The sequence below is a fragment of the Cylas formicarius genome, unplaced genomic scaffold (assembly GCF_029955315.1).
Source record: "Cylas formicarius isolate icCylForm1 unplaced genomic scaffold, icCylForm1.1 PGA_scaffold_1__22_contigs__length_36826433, whole genome shotgun sequence".
In the NCBI taxonomy this organism is placed as follows: Eukaryota; Metazoa; Arthropoda; class Insecta; order Coleoptera; family Brentidae; genus Cylas; species Cylas formicarius.
The window spans coordinates 20701577-20717315 of record NW_026844264.1 but is presented as its reverse complement, the minus strand read 5'-3'; the positions used below and the strand labels follow the sequence as shown (position 1 = coordinate 20717315).

General features: G+C 33.2%; 1 protein-coding gene across 10 annotated transcripts in view; it reads left to right on the top strand.

Moving 5' to 3' along the window:
• The window catches only part of LOC132697266 (oxidation resistance protein 1), a 69916-nt gene that overhangs the window by 38808 nt on the left and 15369 nt on the right, over nt 1-15739 (top strand). For 5 of the 10 annotated variants that reach the window (XM_060662613.1, XM_060662612.1, XM_060662615.1 and 2 more), the window contains exons 2-5: nt 4631-4860; nt 10823-10879; nt 11406-11500; nt 14716-14789. In XM_060662613.1, coding sequence (XP_060518596.1) covers nt 4631-4860; nt 10823-10879; nt 11406-11500; nt 14716-14789 — 456 coding nt within the window. The remainder of the gene's footprint in view (nt 1-4630; nt 4861-10822; nt 10880-11405; nt 11501-14715; nt 14790-15739) is intronic. The other 5 variants (XM_060662618.1, XM_060662616.1, XM_060662619.1 and 2 more) reach the window with 3 other exon arrangements.

Below are 15739 nucleotides of genomic sequence, written 5' to 3'. Positions count from 1 at the left end.
TTATTTAGCTCAACTGTGGTTATGGCGAATTTCTCAGCATGTGTACACTTATTGCGTTGTAATTTATGGATGAAAAAATTCCGTTTGCATATTTGTGTTAAATCGTGCGGAGAACATAAAATTTTTACCGGGTCGTTTCTCTGTTAAAGGATCATTAAGATTTGGAAACACAACAAAGACGATTTACAATCATTCTTTAAATAGTCGCGCCTGTAAAATTGATCATTTACCAAAATTTTTTTTGACCTTAACCATCCATTCATTTAGATGCATTCAGCAATCTGAAAAATGGAAAAGTCTACAATTTATGAATGAAGTAGAAATAGTCATAACCCACGCCAGTGACGCTTGCCCGCAAAAATAATTTTTATCGGTCTAACCTTTATCATGCATTATTGAATATAGATTACTATGCCATAGACTATTTGTCAGTATTTGTCAGTAAGAAATGAGAAATAATATGATTTTTATTATTAGATTTGCAATAATTTGATTATAAAATAATATGCATCCAGTCAGTACTCCCCGAAAAATGCAAGGCTGCGATCAAGTGACGAATCTAGCCGAGAACAGTCTGAATAACAATTATTTTAAAAGACATTAATGAACACAAACATAAAATACAATGATCTAAATAGTTTTACGTTTATTTGCATTGAAAGGTTTTTTTAGAAAATATGAATTATCGATTATATATACAAGGTGTGTGGAAAAAGATACGGAGCGGTTGTATTTCGAGAATGGTAAGGAATAAAGATTTGTCAAAAAAAATCTTGTAGATAAAGTGAATAAGAGAAATGACTTCGTAGCGAATTAGGAAGTAGGAAGATTAACTATAACTTGCAAAAGAACGTTAGATAGCACCTATAGTTAGATAAATAGATAGGTAATATCTTTGGGTACAAAAAGTGCTGTGCCTTGCTGAATTATTTTTTTATAAACAATACTATTAAATACTATAAAACATCGTTAAATAATCTGTCAGCATTTTCAGAAACCTTTCAACCAAGTTCATATCGTTTCAAACCTACAATTATGTAATGTTGAATGTTGTTATGTATCTTAGCACGTGACAGGTTTGAATTTGGATCAAAGAAAGCAAGTACATGATTAAAATTTAAACGTTCAAATTGATATTAACATTTCCATAATACATCAAATATGTTCCCCATAAATCATAAGTTTTGTGTCATTTGTATAAATCATCTTTGATTTTAATATAGAAACCGAAAATCACTATATATACACAACAACCCCATTGACGATATATAGAGATCTCACCAATAAAAGTAGAGTATACTTAGCGTCGAATGAAGTAAATGACATTGCAAAATTGGTTAAGGCTTTCGCGGCCCGTTGATAAGCTATTATCTTGATTCGGGTTTAAAGGCCGTCGTCGATTGGAATTACTTCCTAACGTTTCGTTAGCACGAGTGGCGAGCTTCTTCAGAGGTCCTTCCATCTCCGATGTTGGACGTAGGAGATGGAAGGACCTCTGAAGAAGCTCGCCACTCGCGCTAGCGAAACGTTAGGAAGTAATTCCAATCGACGACGGCCTTTAAACCCGAATCAAGATAATAGCTTGACTTTGCAAAATTTGTTTTAGGAGGGTTCATAATTAATTAATTTGTTTCTATCAGTAACTTAAAAGTTATGATAAATATAAAGATTTGGTCCAGAAATTGCAAATTTTAAACACTTAGGTTTGATTCATAACGATTATCAAAACACAGCCAACAATCGATATATAAATTAGCATTCGCTAGTTAAAGATAATTTAAAACTGTTAATAGAGATATCAAAGGTTGTTTCTTTGCGGAGCACCGCTGTATTCTATTCCGGCAAATACAGCTTTATTTATCATTTTAGGTTTGCCAACTAATTACAACAATAATATTTTTAATATTTTAAAAGTCCTTATCGCAAAGTATTTTATATTGTATTGTGATAAAAATCCTTGTAAAAATTGATTATTACCGTTAAAAAAACTATTGTAAGTCAACTGACTTATATTATGTACCGGCAGTGAAAAACTCGAATAAAATATTTAGTGACACAAATGAAAACATTGATCTGTACAGTACCATTTGCAAAGATTGGCTAAGCACTAAATTAATTCTGCTTTTTTTAGGAACTGTTCAATTTTTTTATAAATTATAAAACCTTTTACACCTTTTAATCAATGTTAATACATTTTTATTCGTTTAAATAAGGAAGTTTATGCTGATTACGAAAATTCACTATTATTTACCTCTGTTTTTGGGAAATGATATTGCGTTTCATATTTCCTGAAAATAAGCAAACCATGCTAAAATACTGAAAATAAGTAACCTCAAGGTGTCCTGAAAGGCGATAACCAAAATAGGATAGGCAGTACTAGTTAGTGGTTTCTACACCATGGTGATTATTTCTACAAAAAGCTACTGCCATTGTAATGAGATATATAATAAATTCCATCTGAAAATTTAATAACATGCCATAAACTACAGATAACCTACTTTTTGGCAGTTCAATTAAAGTAGCTAATGACAAAACGCAAGATAAGAATAAATTGAATGAGAACTACAAACTAACATGATTTTGAGATATTTATAACTTTCTGGACACCTCGTGATTTTGAGTGGTACAAATAGTTCAAAATCAGAAAGGGGTGACTGGGAGGACTTTAAGCTACATTCAATTCCAAAGTGCTTAGTTAGTGCTTAGTTCTGTTACTACCATTTGCATTAAAAGCTTAAGGGCAATTGAAATTTCTTCAAGGAACTTGACAAACGTAAACAAAAATGTAAGCCTGTTTAAAATTTCAATGTCGGAAAACTCAAAACAAGAACATTTTTTGTAATATGGTAAATGTTTTTAAGAATTTACTTCTTTGAAACAATTTTTTGCCTTAAAACCAAAGCGCACTCAAACAAACCGCAACCAAACACAACTTACCAATTGTTCCTCAAATTATCAATGTAACTGGTCAACTGTAAAACGCCCACTTGAAAGCAAATTAAGCACGATCGGGATTGAATGTAAATGTACTACACACACTGTACTCGGTAAATCTGATCCTCACGTACCCACCAACTCGTGCGTACCATAAAATTCTCCACGTTATGTTGGAAATGAGTAGTGAGAATATGCAAATCGCACAAATTAATTAAAAAATAAAACCGTTTAAATTGCAATATAAAAAACATTATATATATATTTAGCAAATTTGAATGTCGCAGCGATACCACTGTGAAGCCGAAACACACATTTTTAACTTGTTCATTAACCCGAACAGTTAATTGTTATGCTTTCGTTTTGGATGATTTTGATGCCAGCGCAGTGCGGTACATAAAACTTCGTGTATCAGTTTATAAATATTGCATTTTTTTGGCAATGATTAATTTAATATGGTAAAAATATCTCGTTCGTGTTTTGCGTGGTATGCCATAATTATTTCCGTTTTGTAGTTTATAGTGCTATTGTGTCTTATCGGAACTTGTGTTTGTTTTTGTTTGGTACGCATTTATTAAAAAAAAAGAAATTTATCTTCACTTGTTTGCAGGAATAATAAGAATGATTTGAGTTTTTTTTTATTGTTTTACATTATAAATTACAGGGGATTTACGAGTTATGGATTGAAAATGAAAAACTGTTTGTTCCGATGAATCTGTTTAGCAAATTTTGCAAATTTTTAAGCCAAATTTATGTAAAATACGGTTTTTGGGGAGTTATCTAGTAATAAACTTTATCCTATACAAAAAAATGTAGCTCATTAATTTTAATGTTTCCAACTAATAATTAGGTATTAATCTTCCCTATCTGCTAAGTGTCTGTCGTCCTCAGAACTTAGTTCTGCCGTCAGCGAAGCATCACCTTTTCATTCCTTAACCCTGTCGCCTTAGCTATTTGGGGCACAAATGATATTTTGCAAATAAACTGCTGGATACCCTAAACCCTTTTAGATATATCCAGGCATTTCCTTAATCATCATTTCCTGAGATCAACGGAAAAAATTAGTCAAGGTCAGGCCCTCATGTACGAAAATGTCATAACCGCTTGAGGCGTAACAATTTTACGGTTTTAACTGCCCCTAGATATAGCTAGAAACTGATAAATAAAAGTAGTGGACCGCTTTTAGCGGACTTATTAATAGTTTTGCAGGGTGATCTAGGTATTAAAAGTACAAAACTCATCAGGGCGATTTTTGGTACTTTTTTGATAATTTTTGTTTTTTGGGAGGTGGCACTTTTGAAACTTTGTTTTTAATGTGCAAAGAAAATGCTGTTTCTGCTTTACTACCGTGTAGATATAATAAAAACTACCTAATTTGATATCCAAATATGAAAACAATCCATAATTTTTGTTTACACGTTTTGAGTGTCCAGCAGTTTAGATTAAAATATAAGTTAATATTAAAAACTTGTAAATGAACTGTGTATTAAGATTTGTTAACCGCAAGTCAAGTAGAGCCTTTCAATTCAATTTTATTGAGGAACTTCTCCTTTTTTTGTTGAATGACTTTTAGCTTTTTGTGTCCTGAAAACCGTATTTGCTTACTCCAAATTATAAGTTTGCGTTACACCAACCTACTGCCGAGTAGTATATTCGATTTTTAGTTATTGCTCAGTTTACGATTCTCCATACTTAGGTTGTACCGGAGAAAGAGCTACGCAAATACCGTGAGGGTTCTTGGCCCGATATCAAGAGCATTCAGGAGGAGGAGGAGGAGTATGTGGACAAAAAAGCACGTCGCAAGTCGTGGCACGCAATAAAATTCGAGAAAAAGCGACGGAAAGGGGTAGCCGAGTCAAATTCGCCGCCGGTGGCTAGACGCGAGAAGAGAGGCTCTTGGTGGAACATTTTCGCAAATCAGCCTAGGTAGTTTTACGATTTCAGATGTTTAGTCGGTCTTCTGAAGGAGGAAAACCATTGTCCAGTTTCTTTTTTTTTTTGGTTCTTTTTTTTATTAATATTTCATTCTTTTAACCTATATTGTTGAAAATTTGGCAATATTAATTGTAGTATAAATCGCGTCTTTAGCCCGATATTATTCCAAAGAAAACGATACGCCTCTGTTTTTTTTCTTCATATTTTCTAAGGTTAAGTAACTAAAATTACATAAGAATTTTATGACTTTTTTTGCATTTTGCTTCATTTTTGAAGAAATTGTCCATGTTTACTGTTCATTTGTGTTTGAATAGTATTACTTAATCGAAACGGAAATAAAATTAAATTTCCCTCTATATATTTTATACGCACCCCTCCCAGTTTTTGGTTAGTTTAGATTAGATTTAGAAATTAGATTTGGATTTGCAAATATTACAGTGGACCAGTTCGTTACTTATCTTAATTCTAAAAACATATTCCTGTGGACATGGTGTTTCAGTAAGCATGGAAATATTGTAAGGTAACTCCCAAAAACCATATCCAATGTTGCCATACAGAAAATAACGTCTTTTCCGCTCGCATCACCCCAAAAATAATTTAATTACTATTTCGCAATCTCGAGAAAATCTGACGTCCCAGAGACTCAACCAAAACATTAAAAAGCCACTTAGGTGAGCTTCAAAATGATGTATTACTCAACCATCACGAAACTGTCGGGAAGATATAATAAAACTACCCCCAGTAATAAAAGGCCGAAATATTCGTTATATTTATTTCGCAATCTCAAAAAAACTGACGTTGTCCCAGCTGTTAAATTAGACCACTAAAGAGCCACTTCGAAGAGCTTCAAATACTCAACCACCCGGAATCCGTCGGGAATATATAGTAGTAGTAGTAGTTTTATATATTCCCGACGGGTTCAAGGTGGTTGAGTAATACATCATTTTGAAGCTCTCCTAAGTGGTTCTTTAATGGTCTGGTTAAATCTCTGGGACAACGTCAGATTTTTTCGAGATTGGGAAATAGTAATTAAATTATTTTTTGGGGCGATGCGAGCGGAAAAGGGGTTATTTTCTGTATAGCAACTTTGGATATGGTTTTTGGGAGTTCCCTTACAATATTTCCGTGCTTACTTCCCCGGCATGTCCACAGGAATATGTTTTTTTTTAATTAAAATAAATAACGAACTGGTCCACTGTAATATTTTCCAGTCCGAATCCAAATCCAAATCTAACTTCAGCCACATTCGCGTCGCTAGCTCCGCGCCCCGTATGGTCGCGTTGTTTATTTCGCCTTTTCTTGGTTAGTTGATGTAGTGATGCAGCCCATTGACTGCCGCACATTCCTCTGATGTTTGATTCTGTTAGTTACTTATCTCGATGGCCTGTCGTGTGATCTTGGTCTTAAAATTTTAATGTTATTTATTTGCTTGTGTTAGGTGTTGGTGCTCAAGCAGAGTAGATGTCTTCTATTCTGGCTGAAATTGTTCTTCTATCCCGCGTACTTCATGTACTGCATGCTGCACAAGCTACATTATATTGGCCTTAATTAATTACCCTTATTTACTTATTATTATTAGATAGTATAGCGGACGTTTATCCTATAAAACCGATGAATCTCATGGTCATGACATACTAAAGGAAATGATCTTCCTCGTATACACCTAACTTTTACACTCCAACCTTTGGGCCATTTTGTTTCTAAATAGCGATCTCCACACTCCACTTCACTCCCCTCGTTTTGGTTAGTTGTTGACAAAATACTGCAGAAGAAATCCGAAAATTGTAGAATCGACGAAACTAAGTTCTTATTGGCCGAAAGCTGAGTTTTGAAATGACTCATATTGAATGTCCCTTTTTAAAATTTTATATGTTTTCTTAAAAACTGCCTGTATTATCAGTATTTTTGTATTCGGCACCACAGTCGACCTGTTAATTATTCTTCGGGAAAACATCAGCTGACATTTACAGCGTCTATTCTGTTCTCAGGTAAAATAGCAATATGCTTTTAGGGACGCGAGTATCAGACGATATGGAATGCCAACAGTGGCGAGTTAAACTGCGTTACCATATATAAACTATATAATAAGAATACAAATAATCTGCTGGAGGTTCGCTACGCGAGTTAGCAAAAATTGCGGACAGAGTATCATACAGCAGCAGGCGGTACTATAAATAAAAATACTTGTTCAATAAATGTAATTTAGGGAGGTGTTTGGTACAGAGGGACATTAAACCAGGTATTTCGAAGAAATGGTAGTTGTAGAAAGTTTGGAGTTAACATATTTTATGCTTCGTCTGAAAAAAAAAAAAAAAATATTATTACATATAGATAACATTTTACATTTTTCCATGATTGTTTGCTGGTTTTTAATAAATATTGTTTCCCAAAATACCAAACATTTGCCTTTTCCTATAAAGCACAATTTTAATTTATCAAATTGGTTCCAAAATACAGTTTTTGATTATTACAATAAAAAAAATGTTTCAAAATCGATTCAGAAATGTTATATAAAATTATAGGTATACACCATGCAAGTCACATTAGTACTAACACAGCCCGCTTAAAAAGCTATTCGATACATGCATATTTATTATATAGTCCGATTGAGTACCCATACATGGATATAGAAGTGTGATATGTTAATAAGAATTATGTGGCGTATGAAGCAATTGGAATTCAAATAAGAGTCAAATAAAATAGTTGTTGGTTCCCGCGGCGCGTTTTCTAATATGCTACCTTTCAGTTGCTTTGAATGCTGGAAAATTCTTATTGCTTTTAAGCATATAAATAATTTTCGTTTCAATCATATACAGAGAAGTGCTCGAAATGAGTTTATGAGGCAACAAATGGAATATTAAGTTTGATAAGTATGTGGAATTTTTCACGCAAATGATACCTTTAGCAAAACGGATAATTTAAAGGAACCCTTGTAAACTTGTATGTAGTTCTCAACGATTTAATTAACTTGGAAAACACGTTTTCTGTTTTTTTTTATGAAACGTAATGGTACTTACTCCAAGATTTTAAAGAAATAATTTCGGCATATCTTCGTTACATTGGAGGTTTGATCAATGGATTTGTCGTTGTCTGTATAACGTTTCATGTCTGACATATTATAGCATTAATTAGCCACGGAATACCATGTTATTTAACGTTAATTGCTGAATTATTGTTTGAAGTGTTTGACTGAAGCCAAAGTTGTGTGCACGGAAGTGCGCCAAAACATTTACGATGTTAGAATGTTTGCAGTATGTGAAGTTTGGAGTAGTCTTCAGTTTTGAATCATAATTGATAAAATTATTTCGTTCATTTTCCTGTTCTTTTTACTAACAAGCATCGAGATTTTATTTGAGTTATTTTGAGTAAATGGTAATGGAAAGTTATTAATACAACTTTTAACATTTTGGCACATTAAAACTTGAAACAATAATGAACAACATGGCGTTCCTTAAATAATATCAATCTAAAGAGACGCCCAATGTTTTCCTCTGCCGAAATTTCCAAAAGTGGAAAGTTTTAGAGTCGGGAAATAACTACCAAAAAACGTTTGTTCCAGAAAATCGTATGTTTAACATGTGGACAACCGAAAAATGTCGACTTTATTGTAATTTTTCTCTCGTCCTTAGTTTTGCAGTGAAACAACCGTTTAATCGGTTCTCTCTCTGTCTATTAACAAATGTTAGCTGCAGTTATGGTAAGTTTCCTTGAATGCACTAGACAATGGAAATAGCAAAAGATTTTTCGATTTTCAATTGCCTTGATTAGAAAAATGTGGTGTTTACGATCTTTGCACCACCAAATACAGTCGTCTTTCGTCTAAGCGTGTTTTTTAAAACTTTCTGTTACGTCAAATCATAAAATAAATTAAACGTTTAATTCTTACTGACGGTCCCCAACAAAGGCGTTTTTACGCATTCGTGACACGTCCAATGTAATTTGCAATCTTGATAAGTAGCGATTTTTATACTTCCGCGGTTGACGAACCATCTATTGTATGTGAACAACTGAGATTCAATCACAAACGAGTAACGAAATACGTTCCAAGCAAGTTGGTCATGGTAGATCTTGCTTTCCTACGAACATTTGCTAATGTCGACTATGATGGAAACCAAAACAAAAACGTCTATTACTGTTCCCTTTGTTTAAAAACTCTTCATCTTTACTCCCTCTACATTATTTTAAAAATTGTATTGATGCCTTATGCAAAACGTATACGGGGTTTCTGGTAGGGTGGCCAGTTATTATTATTCTTTTTATCGCGTTCTGTCAAATAGTTTAAGAGTGTAGTGTGATTTTATTTTTCAACAAGGGTAAAGTATCCAACAAGTTTGATAGACTTCACTTTAATCACGAACAAGTTTATCAACTATGCTCTTATAAGACCTTTAGTTTTTGGTCAGTTTTGCTAAGCAGCTGGCGTCGTACAGTGATACTTTGCGCTCGCCTGATCAGCGCAGTGGGTACTTTAGAATATGGAGTAGAAAAAGGTTTCTAATATATTTTTATATTTCTTCATGTGCTAAAAGTGCAAAAATTATCCGCCATTAAAACCGTGGCACAGTTTTTGGACCAATAGGAAAATGAATAAATTGATGCTGCTGGACACCAGATTGTAACTGGGCAATAAATTTGTATTTTCAAAACAAATAACTTCTAAAATGGTTGAAATAGTAATTAGCAAAATGTACTGGGAAATTTCTTGAAGAATATTTGGTATTAATGTAAATTTTTCATTTTGATTAAAAGGGCCTATACAGGGCACCAGACCGCTTACAAAAAAATCCTGCTTACTGAAAATTTACAAAAGCCAAAACCATTTAAATTCTTATATGTCATGATGGTCAAATATCGATGTTTAATTTATTATTAAAAACCGTCTTTTGTGAGAATTTCTGCAATTTTTTTAAAAGGTTTTTTGAAAATTTGTGATTATCCAGACATTCTTTAGGAAATTTGTCAAAATATTCTCTTATCCACATGAACCTATTTTATCTATTTTCATCTGTTTTGAAATTTACCTTACAAATTTGACATATTCCAATCTATTGCCCAGCAGCTCATATACGTCTATAAAAAGCCTGTTTTATGCAGTTCCAAAAATTCATCAATGTAAAAACATACTACCTATATAATAGTATTTTATGCAACAAGTGTGGTAAACGGCATTTGGGTCTTGAGTTTAATAAACGAGTGACTAAAAAGTTTACCACCCGTGTTGCATACTATACTTTTTCTAGGTTTTGAGTACATTTTTGCAAAACAACACCACATGACCGTCAGAATTCACAAACGTCAAAATTCAAGCCGTGGCAAATATCTCCGAAAACATCCGATTGCTCTCAAACCCGGAAATGTTCGATGTAGCTCAGATCCGTGGGAAATGAAACTGATGTGGTAAAATGATACTTTCCGCGCGTTAGATCGGTGTATAATTGGGCATTTAAGAGAATGGAGTAGAAAACCCAATTAACGCAATATTTTCTTCCTTACATTTTTAGGAGCGTTGAATAAGGCTTCATTATTTTTTAAGGAGTTCGATTATTGTACATTTTATTTTTTATAAATATTTAAAGAAAATGTTGTTTGATCATTAAATAGTAATGCCATGTAAAAAAGAAATCTGTACTTTTCTGTCACGCTGGTACCAGTTTTTATGGAGTTCATTACCAACCACCACAATTCATCAATCAGATCAGATGGCAATAACACCAATTTTTGTTCTTTTAATTTCTCATATTTATAGCCTATATTTCCTAGTCATCTTTCATTTGGTGAAAAAATACTTTTCTTGGGTTTCAAATATATATATTTCTTAATGTTTCGATGCATGACTAAAATCATTGTCATCGATGCATCTTTTGCACGTGTTTGGCGCCATAAATTTGACAAATACATTTAATCATTGCATGTTTTACATCGTTTTTTTTTTGTTTTTTTTTAATAAAACTAGGTCCAGAAGAGCATCCCAGGATGTAACGAAGGTGACCAAGGATTTTCCATGGATTAGGTGGGTACCATTTGAACTTTGTTTCAAATTTTGTAATTGCAATAAGTATTTGTTTCGATCTGCAGTTCGGAAAGGTAAGTCACAGACTTCATATATTTTATTTTCTGTTTTCATTGCCATTTATCATCAGTCTTGACGTTTTTCGTTATACAAAAGTGCTTATAATACTAATTTTAACTTCGGTTGACAAATTGGTTTCGCGGTGTGCTAATAAGGATAACATAGCTATAATTTGTTACATGTCCTGACCAGCTAAATATTTCTAACCGAAATATAGTGATCGTAAAATGGCAGAAAATTCGGGAATAAATTAAGGATGTGATTTTTTTTCCATACGATACATGTAAGCCAAGGTTAAAAACAAAATTTATATCTAGGTGTTGCAGTTATGTTTTGTGTTTATTCCTGAATTTACTCGGGCTTGATACGGTTTTCAATTATAGTCGATAAAATATTGACTATTTTGGAAAGTGATTGAAGGTGAATATTGATTTCTGTATCGTTTAATTTATTGATTGTTTTTTAGGAGCAAAAGTAGAAGCGTTGATCACGGTATATCTTCACCGTACGATGTGGATGAGCTGCGAAGGAAGGTCGACATTCACGGAAGTTTAAATAGAGGTAAGAAATTATGAATACTACCACAGAATTTGGTTGAAAAGGAGAAGATATTGTCAGTAACAATAAGCAGAAAATATATAGTCAAGTAGTCTGGGACATAATTTATTGTAATTTGTACTTAGTAATAGTATTACTGATTATTAGGAATTTTCATATAAGGGTATGGTTGCAATTTGTGACTCTAATAAATAGGAGTACAGTGAACTCCGTTTATAAAGTACCCTCTAGGGACCAGAAAATGAGTACTCTATAAGCGGAAGTACGCTATAAAAAAAACACATGTACACATGTACGTAGCTACATATTTCTATTTTATATAAAAATAGAAAACTAATAAACACTAATATAGGTACTAAAAAACGAACTACCTAACTTAACTAAAAACTTATCTATCTATATCTATCTATATAAACTTTACAGCATACAAGTAAAAATTCATACTTTAATTCTTTTTGAGTAAAAAAATTCATTATTTTTGTTTGTTTATTTTTTCTCAATACAAATTTCCAGGACGCCTGCATAATATCATCAGTTACATTATCAGTAGATTGTAAAAAAATTGTAACAATTGAGGATCATTTGGTTGTAAAACTTCAGTAATAATATCATTATCCGTTAATAACTCCGTTATTAAATTATCATCAACAGTTGGGAAGTTATGAAGCTCAGGAAGTTACATTTTAATGTTGGTTAGATCTTGCTACTGCGCAACCATTTACTTAGGGGAACGTCCCAGTCATCGTGGTCATTATTTTTGTTCTTCTCGAATCATCGAACCAGATGTAAGTCATCGTCTGAATCAAACTCATCTTCCGATTTTATCAGACCTGCATGTCGAAAACAGTTGGATGACTGTGGTGCCATTTGGAGACAAACACTCTAATTCGATTTTTGAAAGGATTAGATATTTTTTGATGAGCCGCACAATTGCCAACCAGAAGCAATATTTTTCTATTCTGATGTTTTAGTTTTTCATACCAATCCTTATACCAATATAAAAAAATGCTGAAGTCATCCACACTGGTTTGACTTATAAATGACAGGCATTTTTACCAATAAAAAGAAGTTTGAATTTTTTGCTTCCTGTCATATTTGCACAACTGCTTCCCACCCAAACACTTTTCTCGTGTAAATTCAAGAGTACGATCTGGAATCGTCACCATTGAAAATATCCTCAGAGCTGTAATTTTGTGCAATATTGAACCACTTATGCTCTAACCAGTTCAGCACAGCTTGTTTGTTAACATCTCTCCTGCTACACCAGAAATTTTTCCGACGTTTATGTTGTGACGAACTTTAAAACGTTCGAGCCAACCTGTGGAACAACTAAAATCTTCACACTGTAATCGCCTGGCTAACTAATTCTTCGGCTTTCTATGTTTTGTTCTTCTATTGTTTTAAATTTTTCCGCCAGTCATACAATTTATACATATTTATAATTTTAAAAGTTATACAAGAACACCGTAGATTCGTCTTTTAAGCTTTCTACATTGTATATTGGATCGTGAATGGATTTGTATTTTCTACTTTTGATTTATCTCCAAGTGTCTTACTGAGAGTGCGCCAGTTACCAGAAAATTGTCTGAACTGCATACTGCTCCTCTTTTAACTTTCACGTCATACCATTAAATTGCGGACTTTTGATTTACTACGATATAGTCAATTATTGATTTCAACCCCTTCGATTGTTGAACCCATGTGTATTTATGGACGTTGTTGTGTAGGAAAAACCCATTTAATACCTTTAATTTATATTGACCACATATTTCAATAAGTCTTAGGCCGTTGTCATTTACTGTTGCTTCTCCGTACCTTCCAATGATGTTTGAAATTTTATTTTATTTTTTTTATTTATTTCTTTATTATTTCCTACATTATTTAAAAGGAACGCTAAATTTTCAAAAAAATCCTCTTTTTCTAACACGCGGGCATCATCTGTAGGCGCGTATACTTCGATGATTACTATTCTCTGAGCCGAGATCTGTACTTCCACTTTATCAGTCTTTCACTAACTGGTTGCCAATTTTGAATATATTTTTGCAGTGTTTCTTTATTTATGGCTATCGATACACCTGCTCTGGCTCGTTTTTTTCTACGCCGCTGTAGAAGTGAATGAAGTTATTTTCCTTTTTTCTTTGTCTCTTTGAGGGTAACAATGTCCATTTTGTAATTTTCCAACACACTAAAAATTTCATTATACTTTGTACTGATTCCTTTGTTTCTTTTCCGTTGCGTATATCGTTTATCATGTGTTCCATTCTGATTCCCGAGGCTTTTGGTTGAGATTTTTGACAGAAGGTTTTTTACAGTACACCCTCCTCAATCCACCTTCCGATACTGGAGGCCTAGTTTTTCACTCTCAATACTTCTGATAATATCTATTTATTTACAGTTAAAGACTTGCGCCGATCCGCCATGTTAACCATAAACTCAAAAAATCATGCTAGCACACCGTTCCATAGAACAATAACCGCCGGATAATCCGCTTTTAGCGTACGCTCGTACTTTATAACCAGAACAATAATGAAAATATTGTACTTTATAACCATAGTAGAAGTTATATATTATGCTTAATATCCCATGAAAAATGAAGAGTAGTTTTGCCGGACAAGTAAAATATGAGATTACGTTCTGATATCTTTACCCATTTTGAAATATTTAGTATTATATTTTCATTAAGAATTTGGTTAGGGTTTCCTTCTAGATGCAATACCATAATTTGTATATTAATATAGATCTTTATTTGTTCAGTTCTGCTACAAATTGTCCAAAATTAATTTCCCGAACTATTAAACAGTCTCGGGGCTGCCTTTGCACATAATGTCTATGCATTGGAATGAATTTATTTTATCTGAACCCATACCAAATGTATATATTGCAATTCCAAAACAGTTTTCAGATACTTTAAAATGAGTTCAATGGCTTCAAAACTTCCTGTATTATCAGCATGGGTAGGTCCCCTAGCTGTGTGTTTTACGCAATGCTATGCGATCTATTTTTATGCAATTTCATTCGATCTGGTCGTGTCCATTTGACGTTTAAGGTTTGGGAAAATGTAAATTTACCTGCTTATAGACTTTTCCATAATAAATCTTTTCCTTGTCGTCCTTCTACATTGATATAGCTCTAATATTTAATTCAATTTATGAAAACATTTTTGAAGAAATGTTTTTTTGTCTTCAAGTGGATTTTATTGAAAATAATTTTATTTCCAGATATTGACGGGTCAACAAACAGTCTTTCGGAGAGAAAACGGACCGGGCCTCCAGAAAATACAACAGTCTACAACGTAAGTTCACTCGGTTACAAAATTAACTTGACCAGTTCGATCGATATCGTTTCTATCCCCTCGTTCTCTGCTCTCATTTTTTAAGACCATTTTAAACGGGGTTTCTTAAAAGATATCATTTTTAAGACCTCGTTAACTTCTGACACCCGTTTTGAATAATTTCGCCATTAATCAAACAAAAGGCCGAATATGTACTTCGTTCATCTTTTTTTTCATTTCGATATATGGTGAGCCATTTATTTTAATCTGCACCAGTTCACGCTGGCCTTTCGCTGTAGGTTTGACTGTCCCTCATTAAAACTGCATTCGACCGACATAAAAATCTTGCTTGATTGGACGGGAAATTAATTGAACTGTATCTTAATTAATTTTCGTCGTTTCATTAGCGAACTAACCTCAATTAGCGGGCGGTTTGCCTTAATTTACATGAGGACAATTAAGCCGAGGCGCTAAGGAGAACTGATAATCAGCTCTTAAGTCGCGTGCCTTTTTGTTATTTACTTATTTCATTGTTTCGATATTTGTTATGTCACAAACAGAGGCTTGTTGTTTTGGTAGAATTTCTCAAGTTCTCTCAGGTGAGAAAAACACAACTGTCCCAAATATAAAAATATTTTAGATATCAGTCAGACCTTTGATGGAAAAAATGTTAACTAATTTTGTAAGGATTATTTTTGACGGTTGTTTTTTTTCCATATGATTTTTTTGCATAAAAAATCGTGTGGTATGCGAATTCATCAGAGTATTCAACATTTGAACGAAAAGGGTACAAGCACAACCGTGTGTATGTAGGTGTGAGCACCGCTGTGTTTGTGTATCACTGGAGAAAATGTGCCGACCGTGGAATTCAAGTAAAAATAGCTAATGCTTTTCAAGAGGAAAAAGCTTTTGGGCAAAAAGAAAGTTTGTACCAAAGCTTTAGACTGGAGTGTTTTTCATTTTACTTTTTG